Raw genomic sequence first — 26,610 nt, forward strand, 5'->3', positions numbered from 1 at the left:
TTAATTGCTCTGCTTGTTTTCCCTTTAGTGCCGCTGAATATTTGGAGGGCGTGGAACCCACACCCGCCTATGTGAAGCGCGACAGCACAGTGCCAAAGCTGCTGAATATGATCATCAAGGGCGGTGGACCTCAGGGCATGGAGCGAACCTTGGGCAACCTGCTGCGGGTGCTGCCCAAGGCACAGACATGCGATTTCCTCGCCTTCCTCTGCATGGATGCCCTGGGCATATTGACCAATCATGTGATTACCGAAGGCCTCAAACAGCAAACAGAAGTCTCCATCAAGTCAGTGTCCCTTCCACATTTATCCCGCCATGAGCAGCGAATAATCCTTTGTGCCCTTTGCAGATCCGTTTATTTGGCGGTGCAGCTGTACAGGAATGCCTGCTCCTTGTGTCCCCAGATAGCACGTCACGCTCTGCTGGGCAACTCCATAGCCGCTCTCCTCGATGCCATCTACAAGAGCCTGCAGGTAATCCCACAAACACAACACAAAAGAAACTTTTCGAGAGAGAAGTTTGTGCCACCCAAGCGGCTTTCTGCTGCTGCTGCTGCTCCACACACCAATAAAAGTGTCGCCAGGCAGTCGCTGCAGGCTGGGAGACACTGGCAAGTTGTTGGCAAACTGGCAATTCCCCAGGCCGGCCATATAGCCCACACACACGTACATATATTTATATGCATGTCCTCGTACTTGGCTCTCGTTATAGTCGTCCTGCCCGGCAGCCACTTAACACTTGGCCGCGTTTATGTCTCGTTGTCTGTCTTTAACCTATGGAAAGTGTCATAGCCTCACGTCTCGCAAAAGGGTCTCGAGGAATTGCTAGGCAGTTTGTGAATACTTTTTAGGGTATGCTAGAGGTTTAGGTTATGTGGCAGGAATATGTTTTATTATTGTAGCTCAATTATAACATAATGGAAAAGTGTTGGGAACTGCATGCTGTTGTGCTAAATCCACCATATAACTTTCCTATTGCTATGTTGCTTTTATCTACTGTGGTCATTGCAGTACCCTCTGTGAGGTGTTCAGTGTATCAAGAAAATCCTCTCTATAAGAAAATAACCCCAAATGCCCTGCCTTAAAAAACTCAACTTTTATTTTGAGAGGTGAGTGTAGGTGAATAAATGTGGGTTGTTATGAAAATAGTTATGAATATAAGAAATAATCTTGGATTAAGTTTAAATTGGTTTTAAAAATGTCCGTATGCATATTCCGGCTATATGATTATTTATTTATTATATAGAATCAAATATCTGTAAGTCAGAGCATCCACTAGTCATCGCTGCCCTACGCTCTTACAGCTCTCTTATGCCCCTACCATTTGTTTAAAGTTTATGTTTTATTTCGACTTTTGTTTTGTCCGTCCCTACTGCCCCGCTCTCTGTCCGCTCCTCTGTGCGCTTGGCTCGTTTGGATCGCGTTGTTTATTTGCCATTTCTTTGACGCTTTTATTTGGCGCTGCCTTTTGTTTGTTTGGCATTTTTATTTGAATTTTATTTACTGGCCGCCGGGAAGGAACGGCACGGTGCGGTACGGGCCTTGGGGCGCTGTCAGCTTGGCCTATCAATTTTTAAGCACTAGCTCTGCGTACCCTGTGGACCTCCGTCCCCTCCTAGCCCCCCCTCTCTCTCTCACTCTCTGGTGTTGTTCCCTTCCTGGCCAATTTGTCAGCGTGTAAAATGTTTAAATATTTTGCGGCTGCTGTTAAATCAATCGTTAAATGGCATAAAAAGCCACTCTCCCCACCCAATAAACATTGCCTCTTCACCTCTGTTTATATTTTTTCTTTATTTTTCGTATATTTTTTTGGATTTCTTTTTTGTATATTTTATTCTATAACAAGAAGTGATGGATAGATTGGGGTGTCGAAGATTAAATGCCCTAGGAGCTGGAATATTTATGGTAAAGCCATATCAATAATCTCTATGTCCACTCCAAGTTTTTATATTCTATGCAAATACTATTTCCTTGACATTTAGATGATATAGTTCTTTGATATCTGTGGTTTCTTCTGGTAGAATAACAAAATAATAACAAGAATAACAAGAAATATTCTGTTTTAGGAGATAACGATGTCCATTATACTTTCTTCTATGCATTATAATAATCTCTTCTAGGCGCACTAGTATTGAGGCAATATGAAATATCATTTTTCGAAATTATTCATTGGTTGTTACAATGCAAAAATTTAATTCTTGCTTTGAAAATAAAGGTACAAAAGTCCAATACCAACTCACTCCCAAATTCTTATATAAATATAAAGCTTTTACTTGCATAGCAAACTTCCCTGCAAATCTTCATACCCTCTGCATTGAGGGTATCAAAATGTTTACTGCGCATCGCACTTTGTGGAGTTCCTTTTTGGCTCGTGTTTATTGTCGCTCACCTCTGTGCCTCCTACCTCTCTCTCCGCGGCACAACACGTCCCCGTCCATCGTTACACTCCTCCTCCTCCCCTGCGCTTCTCTCACCTTTGCTTTTGTTTGATGGATCAGCGCGCGCGCCGCTTGTCATGTAATGAAGAATAAGAGGATGAAGAGAGCCAAGCAGAAGGAGCAACAGAATGAAAAAGTTAACCGTAACTGTTTGGTGGAGAATGCGTGAGTGAATGAGTGAGGGAGTGAGAGGAAGGAACATAAATTAACATTTTTGATGGATGTGGCATGTCTCCTTCTCTCTCTCTCACTCTCTCTATCTTTATCTTTATTTTTCAATGTCATTTGTTGCTGTTTAAATTGTTAATTAATTTAAACACAAAACGAAAGATTTCACTTGACATTCGTCTGCGCTTCTGCTGCTGCTCCTCCTCCTGCACCTTCTCTAACTGCATTTTCGGTGGCAACCGAAAAAAGCATGCAACAATTGTGCACTCGAATTCATTTTTAATTTGTTCGAATTTCTTCTTTACTTTTCGATTGTCTTTCGCTTTTTTTTCCGCAGTTTCCCGAAGAAAAATCACCACAACATCCGGTCGAGTTATCCACCGAGCTAATGATGGCCTGCACGGAGGCGCTCTCCTCGAACTACATGAAGAAGGACACCCACCCCAAAGTGCCGGAACGCCTACCGGACCTCATCAAGTGAGTAAAACAATGACAAAAACAACAAAGCAACACAGTACCGTAAAATTCCCCAAACTACAAGTTCACTTCTGGGAAAAAGAGGGGAAATTTCACCATTTCGAAAATCCAGTTCGAAAATTTGTGCATGCCAGAAAGGGCTAGCCATACACGGGGGTGTGCCATGCTGCCATCCCACTCGCACGTGCACCTTCCAGTGTGTGAGGGGCGTGTCGCTGCTGCTGTGCGAGTGGGATGGCATGCGCAGACACACGCACACACACAGAGCGCTGCGCTGTCGCTGCGCTGCCGCCTCCCTTTGCGTTTAGCCGCAACGTTAATCGTTGTCGCTACGTCAAACGTAACGGCCAGGAAAGTCGGACCGAAAAATGGATATATTCACACTGAAGGATACACACACAGATAGCGGGATATATGGCTGTGTGGCTGTAACGTTTGTTGTTGCTCCTTTCAACACTCTGAAACACTTTTTATGGGGCCTGGCCTGCCATTCTGGTGCTGCTGCTGCTGCCACTTTTTGCTGGCTTTAATTTCAAAATGAAACTTTAATATCGAATTCTCAGTTATTTCTTTTGCCTTGGTTTCCGCTCTGTTTTATACATGTACTCTGGGTGAGGGTATTATGGTTCGGGAGAGACTTTTGGCGCACGTCTGTCTGTTTGTTTGTTTCTATAAAAATGGCTCGATAACTTTTAAAGTTTTGACTTCAATCTTATTTTTGATTTACAGTGAGAATACTGAAGATTAGAGCGGGATTGTATCATAGATATCTACTTAATGGAATAACTAGTCGAAACTAGTTGAAGAAATTTCAAGCAAACACAGAGAAACAATGAAAATGATTCATAATGCAATCAATAATTCATCAAGAAAATATTTTCATAAGCTGAGGATAATCTTATTCAACTTTTATTTCATTCCCAAATGTTTGCCACAAACTTAACATCTCTGGCATATTTTATTTAGATCTGACCCCTGCTTATATCGATTAAAACAAAAGAAATCAAAGCTCAAAAAACTTAGATTTGAAGCTAACATTTTCTGGAGCGCACTCATATTCATCCTATTCTATATCTTCTGCATCTTAGTTATCTATAACCTCTTTCCGATTTTCTGTGCCATAGTTTCACACCTTCAAAAAGGGTATCCTAATGCTTAACTTCCCCATCCTGGAGCACATCCTTTCTTGTTTTTCTTTAATTTGCGTTCATTTTAGTGTGGAAAAGTTTTAATCGAATTGTTGTTATTGTAGTCCCTAGTCCCCGCCACCCACCAGAGCTCCCCTTTATAGCAGCCATTTTGTTTATTTTCGTATAAATTGGTTTCTATGTGTGGCTCTGTATGTGTGTGTGTGTGTGTGTTCGTTCTCCTTTCATTGTTATATATAGAAAGAGAAGAAGAAAACTTTGTTGTTATGCATTTTTCAATTGTGAATTGGCTTTTGTTTGTTGTTTGCTTTTTTCGACCATTTTTTTTGTTGGCTTTTTTCCGCTCTATAATGTGTATGTGTTTGTGTGTGTGGTGTGTCCGAGCCTTTTGTTTATGCTATTGTTGTGTGTGGCTCTGTGTGTGTGTTGACCAATTTTCTGCCTTTTTCTAGCTTTTCTCTCGGCCGTTGTTTTTCTTTCATTTTTTTGTTGTGTTGGTTACATTTTTTGTATACCTTTATTTCTCATTTTTTTATGTTCCTTACTTTTTGTATGCTTTCTGTCTTTTTTTTCCGTGCTGTTCTTTATCAATTTTCGTTTGTTTATATTTTCAATTTGCTTACAAAGGCTTTTCGTTTATTTTATTAGTCCCGGCCATTGTTGGTTTATTTTTATGTGTGTGTGTGCCTGTGTGTGTGTGTTCTGTTCTTTACAGCCTTTTGTGGTTCTGCTGCTTCCCATTCTGCTCCTCCTGCTTTACGTCCTGCTGCTCCTGCTGCTCCTTGTGCCATTTTTCGTAGCGCGCATTTCGGCGCTCAATTCAATTACAGGAGCACAACACTGCAGCTGTATGGGTGTGCCAGTTGTCTGTGTGCATGAGTTTGCAAAATCAAATTTCCTTTTGACTATAATTTTTGGGGGGTTTGAGGGTCGCAAACCACCCCCCAACACATTCATCTGCCGCTCGCTGTCTCTCTCTCTCTCACTCGCTCTCTGTGGCACCTTCATTTTTGGCTTTGGTTGAATGAGAAATTCAATTCGCCGCACTTGAATGGTCCGCCATCTTCTGCCCACTCCCTGCTCCATTTTCCATCTTCTTTTCAGCTGCCTGGCCACATTGGTGAAATGTTTTGTAGCTTTCTCCATCGCCATCCCCTCCTTTCTCTTCCTAATTCAATTGCAGCTTTCTTTTCTTGTTCCGGTTCTCCCTGTGCTCTACGTGCAGCTTTTTGTGAGATGCATAATTAAATTTTTGTTTACTTTTAATTGGTCAGGTTTCTTGGGAGAGCCATTGGCTAGGGCAGGGTCCTTCTTGGGAGTTGGCTTCCTCTTTTTTTTGTTTTTTATTTGAATAAAGTTTAGCAGTTACGAGGGAGAGAGAGAGTGGGAGTCGTGTAATCGAATCAAACAGTTGAAAAAGAGAAACTTCATGGGGAACTTTATGTTTTTAGCGAAAAGGTATAGCTTTTCGCTGTTGGGTTTTTAGTTTCTTACGAAAGGGAATAATGGGCACCAAAACTTTTCAAAGTAAAACTTTTATTTTTCATATTTTTAGGAGGCAATTGTTAAGGAATATGTTGTGTGGCATGGGAAAATTGATTACTCCTCAAATAATGAAGCAAATGAAATTTATTTTCTACACTGAAATCGTTTGCAAAATTTCCCCTGAGATTTAAATCAATTTTTAATCCAATTAAAAATTATTTGATGAATTCGCAACACCTGAAAATTGTCTAAATTCTATCATTTTCATTTTTTAATTTGTTTTCTATACAAATGTCCAAAAACCAAAGACATTTTTCATGGTCTTTGCAATCATTAATCAAATAATTTGGCATATAATTCAAAATTCTTCTGAGAACCATAATTCATGCTCAAATAAATGGTACCCTCAGACCATAACAAATTTGATTTGCTACACTTTTTGCCACCTTCCCAGAGGAGAGAAACAGATAGGCAGATTCATCTAGAGCTATCTTTTTACAATGTAATTGATTCATAATTAATCAACACAATCATTAGACCCCTCCACTCCATAAAAAAGAGCAGTAAATATATTTTAATCATGATGTGATCATCAATTCCACACACAAAAAAAGGCACAACGCTGTCGTCTGAGGAGAGGGCGCAATCATAACGATGATTTGGCACGCGATAAAGCAAACACCCCGAGGAGAGCCCAAAAACCCAAAACACAAAACTCAAACCGAAACCCAAAACCGGAACCCCTTTTCTTTGCACAACCCCTAAAGTTTCCAGTCATAATGAAATATGCATATTCCACGTACATCTATGTACATGTGTATATGGAAAAGAAATCTAGTAATATTTTATCCTGCCGCGTGTTCCTTTTGTTTGTCTGCTGCTGCTGCTGCGCCGCGCCTCCAGTTTTTGGGAAGGATGTCAACGAGGACACCCTGGTGAGGCGGCTGCTGCTGCTGCTGCTGCTTTCTGTTCTGTTGTTACTGCTGCATTTACTGCTGCCTGTGTGCTTTCCTACTCTGTGCCACTGCTGTGCGGCAGTTAATTTAATTACCCTTTAAGTAACCATATCGAATGGCCAATTTGGAGTTATGGCCAAGTGGTAGACTTTGGGGCTTACATAGCCTTGGCAGCCACATCCCACATCCACATCCACGTCCTGTTTGTGTGTGTGTGGTGTGTGTGCACTTTACAATTGACAATGTCTGTGGTTGTGGAGAAAACTTTGGGCTCAATTACGAGGCCACTGTCGAAGGGCCTTCCTCGCCCACACGTGTCTGTGGGTTTTATTTTACCATCGACATATTAGTGCAACTATTTAGACCTTAAAATGGCACGGACAAGCAACTCAACCATCTCCTCTCAAGGCCTCCCTGCCCTGCTTTAGCTGGACTCTCCTATCATCTGGTCAAATGTATTAATTTCATTCTATAGCCTTTGTTGGTTGACGTTCTCGTTCGCCTTCACTGCTGCTGCTGCTGCTCTGAAGGATAACTATCGCCTGCACTGGCTATAGCCGCACTGTTCTATCGGTAGTCTGCTGCTGCTGTGACCAGTATCTGTTTCGTGGCTCTGGGACTAACCCTAGCTGGTTCATTACACGGAGAAAAATATTAGAAACAAATATTTTGAAAAATGTCATTAAAATTTCCTGATAATCGCGGATTGAGGTTGGAAGGTTTGAAGAAATAAAGTTGCTCGTGGATTTCTATCACACTTTCGCGTTCTTTTCCAGTGTGGCTTAGCAGCTGAGTTCAATTTTCGCTGCAGTTTCCACCGCACTTTACGGAACATCTATAGCAAATCTTAAGCTAACCAGAATCTCATCCAATAATACCCATTATCTAGGTACTTATTTTCTTTCAGTGCATCTCCTATTCCCTATTTAGTTCTCCCACCCTTTCTGCTCATTGCCGTGTCCCTTTGTTGTTTGTTTTCCTTTTATTTTTTTTTCTGTGCGGCATTTAATATCCGATTTCAGTTTTTCCCCCGTTACTTTTCCTTCTCCTGCCCCTGCTCCTCCTTCTGTTTGCTCCTTTTCCCTGCTTTCTGTTGATTCTTTTCCACAAAGGACTGAGCGTCATAGAGGGAATTCAACGGCTATGGACGCTGCTGTCTCTTGTGTTCTGGCTTTTGTTGTTTCGAAATTGGAGAAAAGTTTCCTATTTGCTTAGTGTGCGACGCTCCTTTTGTTTAACCCCCAACGCGCCGCTCAACGTTCAAAATCAAAATATTGACTCTTAACGGTGTGTTTTTATTGATCTTCTCCCCGCCCCAGAAACAGGGAAGGTCTCTGGTCTGCCTGCTGCCTCGAATTTCCTTTCGTTTTTCGTGTAATTTTTCCCTCTATCGCTGCGCCAGAGATACCACCAACAACCACCTGCAGTCCTTTTGCATGTCATAATTGAATTCAAATCACAAAACTGTCACACAACTAATCAGAGTTGTCATTCCCCCTTCGAGTGCGAAGGTCCTGCAGGCAACTGGCGCTTCAGTTTTCGTTTCGTTTTGCAGTTTTCGTTTTCGCTCATCTGTTCGTTCGTTCGTTCGACATTCAAACTGTCAAAAAGTCAGCATCAATTACAGTTACAAAGACATCATAGCAGCAGCAGCAGCAGCAGGAGCAGCACCAGAACATGCACATACACACATAGGATTTATGCACACTGAGAGTGCTGCAGGGTAAAGGAGGGGAGCGGAGGTGTGCCCATGGATAGGCCAAGGGTCAGAGTGGTAGCCTCAAAAGAAGTGTAGCCCAAAACTTCGCTGTGGATTTGCATCAAAATGCATTTGGCCATACAGGGCAAGGTTTTTTTCGAGAAAAAAATAGTTGAGCGAGGGGTGCACAAGAAAATAGCGATTGCCTTGGCTGAGTTTAGGGAACCATAAGAGCAAAACAGATGACGCCATGGACAGAAGAGCGAAAGCTCCGATCTCTGCTTAACGAAGAGAGGGAGAGAGAGAGACAAAGCTGAAGAGAGCAGTCAGAAACGGCACAGCCTGAGAGCAGCTTAAGAGCAGCCTCGCCGCGACAAGCACGATCTTGCATCTCCCGATTCCACACGTTCCCAGCAAACCATTCTTGTCATTCCATAACTTTGTTGCTTGCCCTCTCCGAACATATCCCGAAGAGGTCATATGCAAAAGCCTGACATATGCGCTGACATTTTGCATGCAAAAAGGCGCAGCAGCAGCAGCAGCAGCAGCAGCATCAACAGCTATGTCTCTCCTTCTCCCTCTCTCTCTGCCTTAGTTCGCAGTCGGCCCAGTCCCTTGTTTCTGGATGAGCTGCATGTCAAAAGTTTGATGAGTGCCTGTCCAGCATTGCCGCATGTCAAAGACCAAAACGGGGAGATGGGACTCGGTCTGGAGAGGAGGGGAGACTGGATACTGGGACGGCTTTTGGCTATTGAATTACCTAGGACAGGCTCGAGGCTGAGGCATTCGTTTGAGTGCATTCGCTTTGATTTTTGCCTTTCTTTTTTTTCTGGTACACTACACTCTCTAGGGGAATATTAGGAGAGGGGGAAGGTGCGGAACAACCACCCACCAAGATGAAGTTTGTGTCGGTTGTAGGCGAAGCGACATATGTAAAATGTGTAAAGTTCAGTGCCAGTTACAGTTAATTTAATGCTCGTCAGAGAGACACACACAGAGAGACGGAGAGAGTGAGAGAGCGAAGTACAAGTGATAATGCACCACCAGCCGACGACCCTCTCTCGAACTCATGTTCGTCTCATCATACTCCCCCCTCGTCAATGTTTTCGTTGTTGTTAGTTAATTCGCATCGCTGGCTGAACCAACTGACGCATCTCACTCAATCAAATGGCAATTGTGAGGGCTTAACACGGTGGTGCCGCAGGCCAAGGCGATTCCAGCAGCAACCCTCGCATTATAGTTATATTCGTACAGAAGATAGTCAGTCGGTTGGTCGCATCCCCCGCTCTGGATCTTTAGCTGGTGCAAATTAACACGCTAAGCACTTGAATCCGGCCAAATGTGGCATGAGTAATGCCCTCAAGTGGCATCGCATCGCATCGTTCCAACAGATGGCGCACATTACAAGCCACTAATCCACTCCCACCCCCATACCATACCATCCCGTCCCATCCTCCTCTACTAAGCCGCCTGCCTATAAATGGTTGTAAAAATTTACGATGCAAACTAAAAATCTTTGGCGAAAAGTACTACTAGTAAAAGTATTCCGTACTAAAGGTCATTTAGCACTAAAGGCAAAAGGAAAATGGAAAGAAAATGGAAAATGAAAGTCGTCTCGGCCCTGCTTATGGCTATTCAATCGGAGAGTGGGCAGGGTAGGGCTATGGCTATTCCTATATGATGGGGCGCCACATTTATGATTGGACAACGACTTTCCATAAATTCTAATTTGATTTTGCCACTAAAGTGCCATAAGAACGCAATTTGGTTGGGCAACACACATGGCATGGGAGACGGGAGAACCTTTACTTTGGGCATAATTTTTTATGATGCTCTCGCTTGGCGACATTTTCATTCGTTCGCCATTTTCCATTTTCCACTTTTTCCCCCTAACACACACACACATGCGCAGCCACAAAGAAAGCCAAATCACAGGCGCCCATTTTCAGTGGCTTGTGACTTAGCCTCCACAATCGTAGAGGACTCTATACGAACCAGGGGGTATATGGACTTTTCTGTGGGTAAAGATATGCTGAAGTGTTGATAGAACTGATAAGTGACCAAAAATGATTTGAGTTATCTCCAAAATAAATCCTTCATATAAAAGATATTTGTAATTATGTTTTCTGAATATAATTGCTCCCAAAATTGACATCAAATATATTTCACATATTCTTCAGCAACACTCACATTCTGCTGGCAATATTTCTGTTTCATTTGGTGACCCCGATGTGCACTTTTTACCCACCAAAAGTGTATTGAAATCTTCGTTTTCTGTTGCCATTTTCTTCGCCTCGTTTTAATGCCATTTTTTGTGTACGCCATAGATATTTTGCTCCTTCCTACCGTGTGCTCCGCTGTATGTTTTGTGCCACTGGCTTTTGTTGTTCTTGTTGCTATTTTATTTTATTATATGCACTTTTCTTTTACAAAATGGCGGCAAACGTCGCCTCATGGTCCTGCTTCAGGGTCTCTCAGTGCTGGGATTTTGCAGGAGTTTGAGTAGCGGAGGGAGAACATCGTTATGGTTGCGGTTATTTGGCGCCATGTTTTTGCCCCTGCCATTGGGGCGGGGAAGAGTCCTGTTGTTGCTGGTGCTGCTGCTGCTCCATCTTCGCGCCTCGTTTGAGTTTTACGAGCGGCTTTACTTTCTCGCAGCTATTTTGGCTTCTCTCTCTGGCTTTTTAACAGCCTCGAAAAGGTTGCCCGGGGAGCCAGTCAGCCAGCGCAGAGGGTCCCGCCACCCGTCAACGCTGGCAGTTCTAGCCCCCACGTGTGTTGTCCATTTGTGATGTGGAATTTCTACCCACAGTCCCCACAGTCTACCCAGGATGGAGCATTTCTGCCTTGTGGTTTCTGTATTTTGTTATTTTTTTTTTGCTGTGACAGGCCCCATATGGAAAGAAGCGGCGGGCAAAAACTGCTGAAATTTTATTTTCAACGCGCGTGTCGTAATTGAAGACGCACCGAAACTCTTTCTCCGCCGCCCTGCCACTGTCTGTCAAAATAAATATATATATAAAATATCAGGGCAAACGTTTACCCCGTTGAATGTCTGTCTGTCTCTTTGTCCTTTGTTTTGGGGTAAATGGAAAACGCTTTGGGTGGCGGTTCGTTACTAAGAAAACACAGGAGACACGAGACAAGAAATGGTGCGGGGGAATATGGTATTCCTGTTCGGATAGATAGATGGTTGGATGGTTGGATGGATGGATGGATGGCTGGCTGACGTGTTGATGAATTTTCATTTTAAAAACTTCCCGCTAGACAGAATTGGAGATTATATATCCCACATGTGTGATTGCCACATCCGTGTTTGTCTTTTGCCTTTATGGCCTACCGCATGGTCGCATATCTATGTCTAGAATTTACTTGAATTTCAGTTGGATTTATATTTCGCACTCTTTATTTCTGCGCGCACTTGACAGCTCATCTCGGCACTTGCCATGGCCCTCAAGCCCTGAGGATCTCTCTCTCTCTTGCTGCCCCTTGTTTAATGTGAGTTTAATCAATGATGCATATTCGCATAAAAAAACACAGGAAAAAAAGTGAGCAACAACCCCGCCAGGCCTGAAGGCACAGTCTGCCAGTCTGTCCCTTTCCCCCTTTAGACCCGAACTGACAACCAAATGTCTTAATTTATTCATAACTTTTTATACATGTTTATTAGACTGCACAGCGTGGAGAGAGGAGGGGGATTGTGGGTTGGGTTAGGGTAGAGGTTACGTGGTATGCAACCCCTCTTCCGCTCACTCACCCCGGCTTCCTTCGCCATGCTAAACAATTTCCATGTTTTGATTTATGAATGATAATGCGCTGTGACACATCCCGAAACGAAACGCAACCGAAACGCAACCGAAGAGCAGGCAGGCAGTCAGCATGCGGAGGAACAGGATAATCCACGCAGGGACTTGATTTTGGCATATGTCTGCATTGCGTTTAATTTGCATTAATGGGCGTGGTAATGGGCCGAAGGTTCTGGCCACTGAATTTTGGCCGGCGCAATGAGGCGCAACCTAATAAAAAGTTTAACAGATTTTACAAAAAAAAGGAGAACCCCAGAAGCAACTGTCGCTAAAAAAAAAGAGGTATTCAATTGGGGGCGTGGCACTAGGCTATAAGTCAATAACTAATACAAATTGGCAGTAAGCAAAGTTCGTTAAAGGGGGTAGAAGTGGCAAAGGATGCGAAGGGATTGGCGGAACCAAATGGATAGGAAATGGATATATTCGTTGGATCTTTCAGTAATATTTGACAGCTTCTCAGTGGAGACTTATGGGAGATCCATCACTGAGCAAAGATTCTAGGAAAAATTGAGTTTAGAACAAATGGAATATAGGTTGGGATAATGCATAGAAAAGTATATCCATCTAGTTGAAACAATGTCCAAGAATATGTTCCATAAACAGCAGAAATCTTTTCCACATTTTGGGTATTGATTTTTCCTTTTGTTTTGCTTGATTTTAAGTTGCATTTCTCTCTATATATGGTACACCCTTTTAGTATTATGGATCTCGAGCATTTCATTGCCTTTCATTTCACTGCATTATGCCCTGCCATATTTATGCCGTGGCATCTTTTTCCCTCATTTATTACGCGCTTTACTTTCTGCTTAAGTTTCATGGAGCTTCTTGCTGATAAGCGGCAATGCCCGTCCCCTCTCCCCACTGGCTTTGGTTTGGCTTGGGTCTCGCCTTTTGCCACTTTGCGCATTATTTATGATGAGCACAAAAGGCCGATACACACACACACACAAACACACTCAATCTCACGGCTACGCGTGCAGTGAAGGAATCCTTTCGCTGCGGTTTTTCGCTATGCGCTGGGCCTTGATCTCTGCCTTGCGGTTTGCGGGATATTCCGGGCGCCTCTCTTGCGCTATCTGTCTCCCTCGCTGGCGCTACATCTTTCCCTCTCCCTTCCCTGCCTGCCCTGCCCTTCCCTTCCACTCTGGCGTTAACTCTTTCTCCCTTGCACTTTCGGGTACACTGCGTGAAAATCAATTTACGTCAATGTCTGGGACCCGAGCCAGCCTCAGCCTCATCCACAACTGAATCATCATCATCAGCTGAGGCGGAGCGACTGTCGCGAGGTAAATGAATTAAAATCGCTGTTGTTGCTTATACGATACGTAAAAATTCATTTGCATTCATCGAAAAAAAAATGAAACAAGAAGGAAATTTAATGGTGGATTAAGTATTGAGACTACAAAATTACCTTTAGGTGGGAGTTGTCTAGTGATCGAACCTAAATTAATGGCCAGAAAAGGGAAATAATTTAATTGGAGCAATGAGATTTATTCTATTTAAAGAAAATAAAATACTTGCTGCCAAAATGCTGTAATAAATTATAACTCGATCGTGTTGAATTTTTCAGGATCAATGGATGTTGTCCATGTCAAAAAATCAAATAAAAGAGGCTAGACCTATCTTCGAGGCTGTATCTACCACAGAAAATTATTCACGTGAGGATTTACCATAGAAGGAAGTTGAAATATAATGCACTTTGATGCAATTGTCCTTGTCAGCTCTTATCCCTTCCCTTAATATCCCCAAAAACACATACACCCTTTATTCCAACCTCGTTTACAGGGTAAAACAAAAGTTGAATCCGAAATTAATTACGATCTCATCTGGAACTCTTATCAGTCCAAGGTGCGGCCCTGGGGCACACAGCTGCCTTATGCCCTCACTCCTTCACTCCGCACTCCTCTCCGCACCCTCCTATCCGCTTGTCATTTGATTTGTGTTTCTGTTACTTTATTTTGAATTTTCTGTTTTTTTAAATTTAACGCTTAATTACAATAAAAACACACAAATTAGTTACATTTTTACGCCAAGAATTTTCAAGAGTTTTGCGTGACGTGACAGCTGTGGTGCCATCGACCACAAAAAGTGGTCAGTGGAGTGGGGCGGAGTGGAGTGCAATGGACAGGGCGTGACCGTAGCTGAGCTCCTGCCGAACCGCACGGCATTGTGTCCCCTGGGCATGACCAATCAATCGAGTTGAATTGCCTGCAAATAAATATTGAAAAACTATCCAAAAAATAAAAGTAGTGCAAAAAAAATGTTGGAAAGTTTGAACTTTTGAAAGAGGATTGACCTAGGGTAGGTGCAGTTTTTGGGTAAAGAATTTTGAATGCTCTGTAAATGATGTTTGAGCGGTTAGTGGGGTTTTCGCTACTGAGAGTGAGCAAATAACTGGTTGTACTTCTTCAAATAAGATCTTAAAGTTTGTTGAATTTTGAAGAAATATATTTTATCTTTTACATAATAAAATACAATTTTATGTAATTAATCTCTAGAAATGTTTACTTTATGATAAGAGCAACCAAAAATGTTCAAATCTCTCTTAGATTTCAATTAATACCCTTAGAACCATCGAATTATCATATCCTACGCGTATTCCTAATCTTCCTACCCCCCAAGCCGTCACAAAACCTTCTAAAATTTGAACATATCCGATCAAAATCCTGTCAACCTTCTGCCCACATCCATGCAGAGCCACACATGGCCCTGCAGAGCGCACCCATAAACAAAATTGAATCGCAGGCTCAACCAAAACATTTACAAATGCAATTAAAGCATTAAAGTCCAAACCGTCATAGGAAACCAAGCAAATTCTAGGGGTGTACCCATTGACCATTTCGTTTTGCCATACAATCAAAAGTTTCAGGCAAAGAACGAAAAAAACTGCACCCGAATGCGGTCAAAAATTCGATTTCAATTTGAATTGCAGTTCCCTTGGACTGCTCCAGAGTCTATATAATTGATGGCCAGAGGAGAGCACAGAGCTCAGAGAGAGAGTGAGCAACAAAAGGATAAGTCTAAGTAAGTGGGTTATTAGCACTGCAGGATGTCCAAAGTGGCAAAAGGACACACAGGGCCGAGCAGACCGCCTGCCAGGCACAAAAGCAATCCGAAAGGGAACCCTTGCTGGGCATTAGAGAGTCACGTACGCGGATTCAATAAGGATGTTGTGTTTCCCCCTGAATGTGAAGAAGGCGTTTCCATATTAGTAATGTAAACATCCTCCAGAAGCGGGAGGGAGTGGTGGAGATTTCAGCAATTGAAATTCATAGGAGGAATACTTATTACTGTGCAAGGTCTAAGCTCCATTAGCTCCGCTGTGGAGAATCTGTACAGCAGCATGACGGATTGTCTTAGTTCTGCCAGAGATTTATATGAAATACGGGAGAGATCCCAGCCCAGCCCATCCCACACCATTCCACCTCGTTTCTGGTGACAGCAGCTGTGCCTCTGCCCTGCCTGCTTGTACGTGCTGCCCTAATAAACCCAATAATTATGATGATAAAATGATGATGATGATGTCACACTGGCTGTTAATGATAACGATGGCACTGCCACTGCTGCTATACCCACTGATAATGTTACTTAACTCCACATGCCAACATTTTTACCCGAGTTGAAACATTAAAAGTTCCAGGGCACGAGCCACCCTCCCAGGCATCTCCCTTTATGGCCATAAAGGAAGCAGTCGAAAAACTTGCAGCATGAAATTATTTAACACGCGGTCTAATGCATAAACATGGCCAACAAAGTTGGCTATGCGCAACGCACCAGGTGTGTGTGTGTGTGTACAGAGAGTATGCCTCTACCCCCAGCCCCTCCCTTATTCCAATTGCATTCCTGGAGGGTTGCCTGCCGCTGCCGCTGCTGCTGCCACTTGTGGGCAATCAGTGAGCGCTCTCGACTCTTGTATTGGACTACCCCTAAAAATCGCTCCTCGACTCGCATCGACTCGACTCGGATTGCATTGTTTTGACATGACACCACGGGAGGGAGGCACAGTGTAGAGGGGTAGAGGAGCTGACAGTTTTTCCAGCCCTTCTCCGGTTCGAAAAAGAAACAGTTGCTCTTAATCAAGTGCTGACAACCAGCAAAGAGAGAGAAAAACAATTTCCAATTGCATTTTAATCAACTTTCCATTGCCCGCGACTCGTGCTACCCAACCCCTGTGTTGGGTTCCCTTTTGTAGATATATTTTATTTCTGGTTTAGTTTTCACGTTTAACACCTTTCTGCCTGTCTGTCGTTTGTCCTCTATTTTGCTTTCGAAATCTCCTAATGTTGTTTTAGGCCCACCGCAAAAGGCTGGCTGGCTGCTGATCTGCATGGCATGGGCTGAAATCCGTTCCGCACTCGAATTGCCGTATGAATGGGTTGCCCGAATGCCAGCTGGCATTTTTCCAGCCTCCACCTCAGCCTCCGACTCAGCCTCAGTTGTTGACTTTATTTTGATTGAATGAATTTGAATTAGAATTTGATGCATTTCAATGATTTCGTCGTGTTGAAATTGAATTACTGCTGCAAAAAGCTGCTAAGCAGATTTTATGTTGAGAAAACACACACATCTCGTGTGTTAGGGTTAAAAAGTGTTCATAACAGGAGCATGGTTGTAGGGAGAATCTGTGGCAGTATGAAATTCTTGTTGCTGGGAGAGAGGAGAAGCGCTTTATGGCATAAAATATGTAAGAAAATGAATCAAGAATCGTGGATCCTAATGATTTAGCTTTTCTTGGGTTGCTTTTTCCATTATTTTTGAATTTCTTAAGCTTCTTATAATTGGAACCTCAACCTCTCACACTGGAGTCGCTAATATATGGACAGTAATATATCAAACTTAAGGATTAAGATATTTATTGGTGCATCTTTCAACATTAAATATTCAAAATAAATAGATAATTATATTCCAAAAACATTCGCAAAGATTCCAGCTTGATCTTCACGCGGAAAGTTTGGGACTAATTGAATAATTTCTGGAAATAGTTAGGAATAGGAATAAGTGTCCAATACTGTAGCCATAGCTATTGCTCTTCTATTACTATATCTATTGCTACCATTTATCCATCATTTGCTTTATTGCAATGAATTTTATTAAGGCACCATAGCTACAGCTCCCTTCCCTCCCCAGAGATCCCTTTATTGCCTGCAGGCCACTTGCGATTCCTTGAAGTATCTATTCACTGCCCTTTCCCCACTCTTCCGACTGCCAATAAGCCTCAATCATTCGCCCATTTTCTTGTCGTTAGTGTCCATATGTCGCCTGTTTGCCGGTGTGTATCATCCTCTACCTTTGTTCCTGTGCCGTTCTGCCCTTTGCTTTCCCTTCCTTTTGTGTGTGGCAGAGACAACCCGCACTTGTTAAGCGCCTGAAGCGGTCAAAGGCAAACCGAACTGCCGCTTCGGCCAAAAACGGGGTAAAATCAGGAGCCAGAACCAGCAGCAGTACTCGAAGCAGGAACAGAAGCAGGAGCCAGGAACCAGGAACCATACCATGTGTCATATCATTTGAAAACGATTTAAATTCATGAACCCTCCTCCGGCTTCAGGATATATTCTCCACCCTACTAGAGGCTGCAGCCTGGGTTCTGTACTGGTCGCTGTAGCTCGAGTAATCAACAGCTAAATGACATTTCATTTGCTCTCGTGGCAAGGTGTTTCATTTCACATATCAACAGGACACAAACACAGGGACAGGACATGGAACAGTTGTTGGTTGTAGCTAGTGATGGGTCCAGCGAGCAGCAGGAGGAGGGGAGCTTAGTGTCCTGTTTAACCTCTGCCGTGGCATGAACATTAACATGTCCTGAGCTGTGCTGTCTCCAGTGCCGTGTTCGTGTTTGTGTCCGTGTCCGTGTCCTTGCCGTTGCCGTTGCGCTGTCCGTGTCGTCATTGTCAACGTAAATCTGTTTTGATTTTAATCCTGCTTATGCGAGGCGAACCCGAAATGCATGCCATTGGTCCTTGAGGTGGTGCTGCGCTCTCTCCCTCTTCCTCTCCATCTCTTTTGTTGTTCAGCGAACTGTGCTCCTTGTTGTCGGAATACACGCAAATCCGCTGATGTCTCGATGCTGGCTCCTGTTTCTGGCTACGATTCCTGTTCCTGTTCCTGTACTCGTGTGTTGCCGTGTGTCCCAGCCTCCTGATTATGCGCCTTAAGTGCCGAAATCAATGCACACAAATGCCCAAATTACAAGCACAGAGCACAGAGTCCGGGAAAGTGGTGGATTTTTTCTGTGTATTTTATTCCTTCTAGCAATTGCAACTATTTTGTTTATTAAACAATTGTGTGAAGGAGCGGATGCTGTATGCCCCAGGACGAGCACGATGACGAGTTAAGTAGCGTGTGCATTTGACACTTGTTAAAATATTTGCGCCTGCCTCAAACACACACACACACACTCAGAGAGCGACTCCCAACAACAGTCCACTCGAGGGCGGTCCTTTGGGGGTGTAGAATGTTGCAACTGTCGCGTATTTAGCGAACGTGTTTTCACAACTAACAAGGATGTTAATTCTTCTTCTCTTCTTTTTCTGCGTCCTTATTTTTATTTCCAGCTTGCCACCAAATGCCTTTTCACACCCAAAAACCTCGTACACGTCTGTATTTTATTGTACACTAAAGGAGAGAGTAATGCTGATTTTTTGGCAAGGTTCGAAACGGCACAGAAAAGAAGAGTTTTTGAACTTTTGAAGAAGAGTTTTCTATGAACTAAAAGAAGTAAACCCTTTGATAGATCCCTGTGAATATGTTCCTCCCTTTTTGGCCAAATTACTCCTCCAATACCTAAAATATATGTTTTAACATATGAACAATATATTCGTATGACTTTCCATACCCTAATCAACAATAGTTCACGTTGGATCTCAAAATCTTATAGAAATCTCATCGAAGTCACAAAATGTATGTGGATAATCCGATTTTAGGCAAGCAAAATATTAGTTTAATACGAAAGAAACAACAAAAAATTTCTCATTGAATTTACATTTATTTGTACATAAACTAATTCCAATTGTGTCGAAACTAGACCGCTAAATGTAATATCATGAAGGAAAAGTTCTTCAAATATCAATCCATACATTATTTCTCTAGGTAAACCTTGAAATTAATCAAATAATAACCCCATCTAATCCCTGACTTTTTTTAGCAATCAAAATTCTATCAAACATTCCCGTAAGGGTATCTACAACTCCGACTCTTGATTCCACATAATTTTGCTGTTTTATTTTTATTTCGTCGCCATCGTTGCTGCTGCTGCTCCTGCTTCTGGCTGCTGTTTATTTTACGGCGCTGACGATTATGTCCCAAGCCCGGACCGGGGTCCGTCTGGTGGGGAGAGAGTGGAGAGGAAACCTCAGCCACATCCGATACGCTCGCCGGCCGGGGTGTTGGCCATTTTGTGTTTGGATTGATGCGACCAACGAACTAAATACTTGGCACAGGCAGCGTCCAAACGTCCTGCCAGAGAGCCACAGCCAGGACACATGACAAACGATGACAGTTCACAGGGGGAAGGAAGGATGAAGAGCACACACACACACACACACACAGCGAGATGTGGACAGGACAGGGGCTGAGACTGGTGGGGAGTGGGGTAAAAGCATCCTTCATGGCGTTTGCTAGCTTTGGTGCTTGCTTGTTGGTTTAAGAAAATTATTAAGGATATTTTTGTGGTGCTGATGAGTTTGCCGAGTACTTTTGTCAGTCCTTTTCCCCGAGTTTTTGACCAACCAGGGAGAGAGCGCAAACATCATGTGGGTAGCCCCCCATCCTGTGTCGCCGCTAAGTGTCCTGTGTGCGATGTGGAGCACAAATAGCAAAACAGGAAGCTCAAGTATGTTTACAGTTGACAACGCCAGAAAATGCCAGAGTCGGTCCGGTCCGTTTCGGAACTCATCCGGGCAAAGGCACGTACTCCTTCCCGGGCTTTGTTTGTCCTGCTCCCATGTGTGATATGTGTCCTGTGTGTGTGTGTGTGTGGCAGGATCTGTACTCTGTATGCTCTGCGTTTGAGTAATGGACGCTTTTATTTGTGAACAGGACTTTTGGCTGTGTCAAAAGGGGTCAAAATGGATTTTTCGGCCATATAAAAATTGTTCGTTTGCTGCTGCGAGGGTGGAGGTCACATTGTCCCGGCATATCAATCACTCATTTCAAGATCCCGTCGTATATGTTTATGGGAACTGGACTGCCACTTTAATAGCAGAAATCTGTATGCCATTCATTTATATTGTAAACATGGATGGCCATGGACTCGGGACTGTGGACTGTGGACTGTCCTCTCCTTCATTTATTATGATAAATCACACACGAATGGAACGACCCAGAGCGAGACTCTCATTGTTTGTCCCCCCATTTGAGGCTGTGTGTGTGATATTTTTAGTGTTTGTAATCAGAATTCGCTTAATTGAAATCAAAACAATTTCAAATATATTTGCACAACAATTTTCTCACCCAAACACACAGACAGACTCCCTCTCGCAAACAGTCTAAAAGAAATCGAAAGGCCACAAGTGCTCTTGAAGCTGAAAACAAAAAGCTCTTCAATGCATGCCACGTCACAGCTCTCTCTCATTCTAAAGCTTCTTTTTATGCCATTCCACATCGACAAATTCTCTCATTCTAATCACATTTCTCTCCGTCCCCCCATTCGTATTTGCTTACAAACATTTAGCAGCATTTTATGAGCGAATGAAATCTTTTGCTAATCGGTTTTTAATGCTAGAAGCGTGCTCCTGATTAGCATATGAAAGAATTATACGCAGAGCTATTGTCGTGGCTCGGGGCTCGGGGCTCAAAAACAACAATTTTCAATCGGCCTGCACATGAAACAAATGTGCAAAAAGATTTTTGAAGCGTGTGTGGGACCAACAGATTGAGTTGTGCAAAATGTTGGCCAGAATATTAATGAGTTTCATACAAAATAAGTTGTTTAAGTCCGTTAAAAATAATTAGAGCTGATCAAGGAATATTTTAGGACTTTAAGCTCCTAGAAAATTTATCCAGAAATAATTTAAAATATTTATTTTATTTGTTGGATAATTCTTAAGCAGTGCAAAAGTTTCTGCTGAAAATGTTGTAACATTTTTGGAATAGTTCTTAGTACGAATTTCACTCTGTTTTCATCAGTTCAACAGTCTAAAAATGGATTAAAATATATTGAATCAACATTCCTTTCTTCCTTCCAGCTACGCAGTCATCACAGGCCTCATCGATATCCTGTCGCGTCGCAATCAAAAGGTGCGTGAGTCCATCGAACAGAATCACGGCGTAATGCTCAATCTGTTGACTTCGATCGGCTTCATCAGTCGTTTCATTGATTTCTGTCAGCCGGGTGAGTCATGCACAGAAGTTCGCACCTGGTTGATAGGCTGGTAAATAACTCGGAAACTGCTTCCTTTCTTCTTCCCTCTGTGCAGGTCCTGCCGATCCGACACGTCTGCTGAGTGCGGCCAAGAGCACGGAGCTCTTTGGAACTGTGACCATGCTCAGCGGCAGCATCGTGCCAATTGGTAAGAATTTGAGCTCCAGCCAAAACAGTAGCACAAAACGGAAGGGTCAACAGCAAAGTGCTAATTACATTTCAATGCACTTTGCACGGACACAAGAAACAGACGACCCACGCAACGTGATGTCCAGGCCAGAGCGGAAATTAGTTTTGATTTTCCACTCGGTTCTCGTTCTCCGGCTTGCTGGGGAAACTCTAATGTTTTATGAGGGAATATCCGCTCATCCATCCATCCAATCTTCTCTTACAATTTTTTCCACATTTACGAAAGGTTTTTCTTCTCTCTCGATTTTTGCAGGTGATTGCATTCCACCGCGCACGACCGCCCTGGCGGCAGCTACGTTTAATCTTTACGTGTCCCTGGCCGCAGTGGATGTGAACACTTTTCAGGTGAGTCAAGAGTTTACCTTTCCATCCGGCAACAGCAACAACAGCAACGGCAACAGCATCGGAGTTGGCAGTTGGCATTGGCGTTGGCGTTGGAGTTGGAGGACTTTGAACGGCAAACGTCGAACTGCGGAGTGGAGTACGAGCGTCGTACGTCGTCGTTTAAACAAATCAAAAAGTCAGTCAGCCCTTAACCCAAAGCGGCCCGCCCTGCCCGCACAGTAGTTTGAGAGCGGGAAAACAACATAAGTTTAGGGATTCACAATTTAGATATGGATGTATGTATGTAGATGCTAGACTTGGAGTGGAAGATAACATTTTGATGCTTAGAATTTGCAGACCATTTTGGGAGTATGAAAATACATTTGAATTATGTTTTCTGTGGTTCAAGTTATAATTGAACTATTTCTTAATATATTCACTAAACAAGAACTTTATTTATTTCATTTTAAAAACCTATTGCGAATTTATTTTCATAGAAAGTTTATAATTTTTAGTGGAATGTTCCAAACTGGAGTCAAGCTTTCTTCCAACAATCAGTCAGAGTTCAATCGAATAGCTTAGATCCAGTTCAAGTATTCTTTTAATGCTTAGCAATTAATAGAATGAATAGTATTATTAGCAATGGCTGTATAGTTCTTAGTCAGAACTCAATTAGATCCCAGATTAATCTTTCCAAACTTCTGCTTTAGCTTGCTCTCTTATTCTCTTCGTGCAACCTACTAGACATCTCAAATACCTAATCTTTGCATTCTTTCACCTTTCATTTCACATTTTTCTAAACACATTTCTCTCCATGCCCGAACCACTGTGCCTCCCCTTCTGTCTCTGTGCCTTGTGTCTTTCCTGCTTGTGCAGCGAAGCGCAGCGAAAATTTCATTAGAATTTTTCCTTTTCGGTTTTTTTTTTATTTTTTTGCCATTGGAGCTGTTGTTGTTGTTGTTGTTGTTGTTGTCGTTGTTTGTGCGTTTTGGCTTTTCTTTGCTTTGCACTTGTAAACTTTGTCGAACGTGAAATCGCCCGTCGAAAATTGAGAAAACCCCAAGAACAAAAGTTAGTGCAGACGTTTAAAACTTTTGCAATTGCTGATGCCGCTGATGCCTGATGCCTGATGCTGCTGCGGCTTGCAATCTGCTTGGCGAAATTTCACCGAAGTGATTTGCATATTGCCAAATGTCGTGACAGCCACGGGAATAGTATATATTTTGTGTGTGTGTGTGTGTGTGGGGGGTTTTTGTGGGTAAGAGACAGAGAGTGGCATTTTGCTTTACAGACAACAGAGCAGAGCGCCAAATGACAAACAGAACATGAGGCAAACGCCATTGAACCGCGATGACATTTGGCTCTGTACCTGTGAAAAGTCATGGGGAATAGCAGATGGGGCAGGGCCATGGATAAAATAGAAGATGGGTGGCAGTACGCAAATATTTTGACACTTTACTTTGGGCAAATGTCAGTCACAGGCGCAGGCACCAGCTACAGTCGAGTGTCGTCTTGGGCTCTCCTCCCCCATGCCCTGAAATATTTATGGCTGCTGGCAGGAGCTGGAAGAGGCAGAGCCTGCTGCCTGATTTGTCCTGGCAGCCAAAAACCGCGCAAATGAAACGGAATATCGAAGTGGAGGAGAGTCATAGAGAACAGTCTCTCAGACGGCATCCACCTATCCATCCATCTGTCATCTGCATTTCATTTCCTGTGCTCTGTGTGCGCTGTGCTCTGTGTGTGTGTGTTTGTTGCACGTGTCAATATTTAGCCGTGCAGCCTGCCCAAGTCTACGCACTTGACAAACTAATTTGTTAGACAAACTTTGGCAGCAAAACCCAAGCTCTGTCTCTCTACCCCTCATATTCCCCTACGGCCAACCCATACCCCAAATTGCATCTGGGATTAGTGGGCTGAACATTTCTATTTGTTTTAAATTACCACAAAAATAGATAAAGGCTTTTGCCTTCCAACCAAACGAGGGGGCTGGCACAAACTTTTGGCAAATAATTTGATTCGGTTTTAATCAGCAAACTCAATTTTCGAGTGCCGCTTCTGCTCTTCGCTGAGCCGCTGCCATCGCTCCTTCCCTTTGCCTTGCTGCTGCGACTGCTTGTTTTTGCGTAAATATTGACTTTGTAAAATGAAATTTTCAAGTTTAACCCAAGCCAATCCCAGGCCACGCAATTTTCATTGCTTTTTGATGCTCCGCACTTGTGGGTAGCTCGCGGGGTATGCTGTGTTGGCTGAGGTGTTTGTGACAGGCAGAAAAATGCAACACAAATAGGGAATGGGTTTGGGCTGTGCATGTGGAAGGAATATGTTCAATGGTGTAGCTGAGGATTGGCATAGAAAACGATCAGTTTTGGTTGCTTACAATCCTTGATTTGGAAAACTTGTAGTACTAAAACAGCCCCTGAAAATAATTTGAGTCGGTGACAGGAAATTTATTCTAAAGTTCTCTTAAAAACAGTAGAGAAGTTTTCTTTTTTATGGACCTAATTTTAGACACAAATAAATATTGAACAATTATCTTCCAATCCATAGAAAATTTATTTTTATCCTCACAGAAATTCCACATTGATTAGCAGCTCTTCTCCACACAATTATCCAACAGGGACACACACATTTCAATGGATAACCCATAGTCTACACCCCCACCAAACCACTCTTGCTGGTACATTTTTTTGTTCCTGCCAAATCCTTGCTCGCTCATATCCTGCCCAGAACTGGCGTTGTTCTAGCCAGCCAGGCATGTCAATTGTTTGGCTAAATATTTGCTTAGTGCTCGTACAAGTTGCCAGTTTCAGTTGTTGAATTGAGTTGAGTTTTTGGTCTGCGTTTGGGGTTTGGGATTGGGATTGGGATTGGGTCTTTGGTATTGGGTTTGGCCTGGTCTCTGGCAGGGCAAACAAATTAGAAGCGTCCTCTTGCTGTCCATCCTCTCTCATTCCTTTATGCAAATAAATATATTGTATATATCGAGTGAAGAGTGCGGACAGAAGTCGAAACGGACGTGCCTGGGTCCGTCATATCCTGCCCTAAACAAGTGCCACTCTTTGATATTTGCTTTGACTTAATTAAAACATTTGCACAGTGATTTTTTGTTTCATTCTCCCCTGCAATTGTGCTGCCAATTAAATGTGTTATTTTGTTTTTCTTTTCTCTTCCGCAGGAGGCTCTGTCGGTGGAGGGTCCTTTGTCGTTGAAGCTGCTCGATGTGATGATGATAATATTGGACAATAGTGTTACAAACACTCCCTGGTCCAAGACCAGCGAGCGGGCAACAATGCTAATTGATTTGATTGCCTCGTTGGCCTTCTTTGTCGTAAACAATCGACGGCATCAGGACTTGCTGATCTCCGAGCCGTATGCCCACATCTTTAAGAATCTGGCGAAGCTCTCGACGGATTTTAACCCGGTGATTTATCCATTTTTGGTCACTGCCATTTTTAATAATTCAGCAGCGAGAGAGCTCATAGGCAAGGAATTTGATTTGCAAGTGAGTTTTTGCTATAATTAATGATTGTACTTGTTCTGTATTGGGTTCTATTTATTGCAGTTTGTGGATGAGTACAGCAGATCGGATGTGGCGCAGCGCAATCGCTTGATCAAGCTTATACACAGTCGGAACAAGGAGCGAGTCAGTAATAATCCTGTGCTGGGCTACAGCAATCCACAACTGCCGTTCAAAGGAGGTTAAGTCTGTGCCCTCGTCGCTCCCACTCCCACTCCCAAACACACACACACACGCTATATCCATATATAGAGACTATCCTTACTCATTCTCAAGCATTGCCCATGGGAGCAACGTGATATTATTTTCATAGAAAATGAAAAACGAAAAACAAACGCTGAAACTCGTAAGAACTCGAAACATTCGCAAAGAGATGGTGAAACACAGGAAGCAAAGCAAAACACAAGCAAAATGCATACTTAAATATTGAGAGATCACAAATTATTCTAAATGCAGCTAATTTATGTCTACATTAAACTTAAAGCTAACTTAAAACTAAATTTAACTACTAAACAAATCACTCATCTCGCACTCACACATTCGCAGACACACACACATACATTCACAAAGACAAAGACGGAACTCGCATAAATATTTTAAATGATATGATGATACATTTCATTGTAGTTTATAGGACACTCACGGCAAAGTATTAACACGCTCATCACCCTCTACCCCTGCATCGCTTGCATTGGAAAAACACCCAAAAATATACTCAAAATTCTCAGTTATCATACACACGCATGAGCTGCCATCTCGTACAAGGCAAAAACTAGAATCAACCTAATGTATTTTTTATATGCATCAACATTTTTGTGTGGCAAAAGCAATTATCATAAATCATAAACATAAATGAAATAAACAAGTGAACAAAATGCAATGAAAATGGTGCCGGGTTTTCAGGTTAAGAAAGAAGTTTAAATCAAGTTGGGTTAAGTGGTGCTAAACGGACTAAAGATAAGCCGAACTGCATGGCGTCGGTTAGAGGCAGCTCTGCGCTGGATAAGAGTGCTCTGAGGCTGCAAACCAGCTCAAAATGTGAG

The 26,610-nt window shown here is 42.8% G+C and overlaps 1 protein-coding gene across 1 annotated transcript in view; it reads left to right on the plus strand.

The window, feature by feature from the left end:
* The window catches only part of LOC117900278 (S phase cyclin A-associated protein in the endoplasmic reticulum), a 30,480-nt gene extending 4,578 nt beyond the window's left edge, over positions 1-25,902 (plus strand). The window contains exons 4-11 of the mRNA XM_034810590.1: positions 29-286; positions 350-473; positions 2,943-3,082; positions 21,362-21,507; positions 21,593-21,685; positions 21,980-22,071; positions 25,226-25,552; positions 25,613-25,902. Of these exons, the coding sequence (XP_034666481.1) occupies positions 29-286; positions 350-473; positions 2,943-3,082; positions 21,362-21,507; positions 21,593-21,685; positions 21,980-22,071; positions 25,226-25,552; positions 25,613-25,753 (1,321 nt within the window). The 3' untranslated portion in view covers positions 25,754-25,902. The remainder of the gene's footprint in view (positions 1-28; positions 287-349; positions 474-2,942; positions 3,083-21,361; positions 21,508-21,592; positions 21,686-21,979; positions 22,072-25,225; positions 25,553-25,612) is intronic.
* Positions 25,903-26,610: the final 708 nt, after the last annotated feature.

Source organism: Drosophila subobscura, chromosome U (assembly GCF_008121235.1).
Source record: "Drosophila subobscura isolate 14011-0131.10 chromosome U, UCBerk_Dsub_1.0, whole genome shotgun sequence".
In the NCBI taxonomy this organism is placed as follows: Eukaryota; Metazoa; Arthropoda; class Insecta; order Diptera; family Drosophilidae; genus Drosophila; species Drosophila subobscura.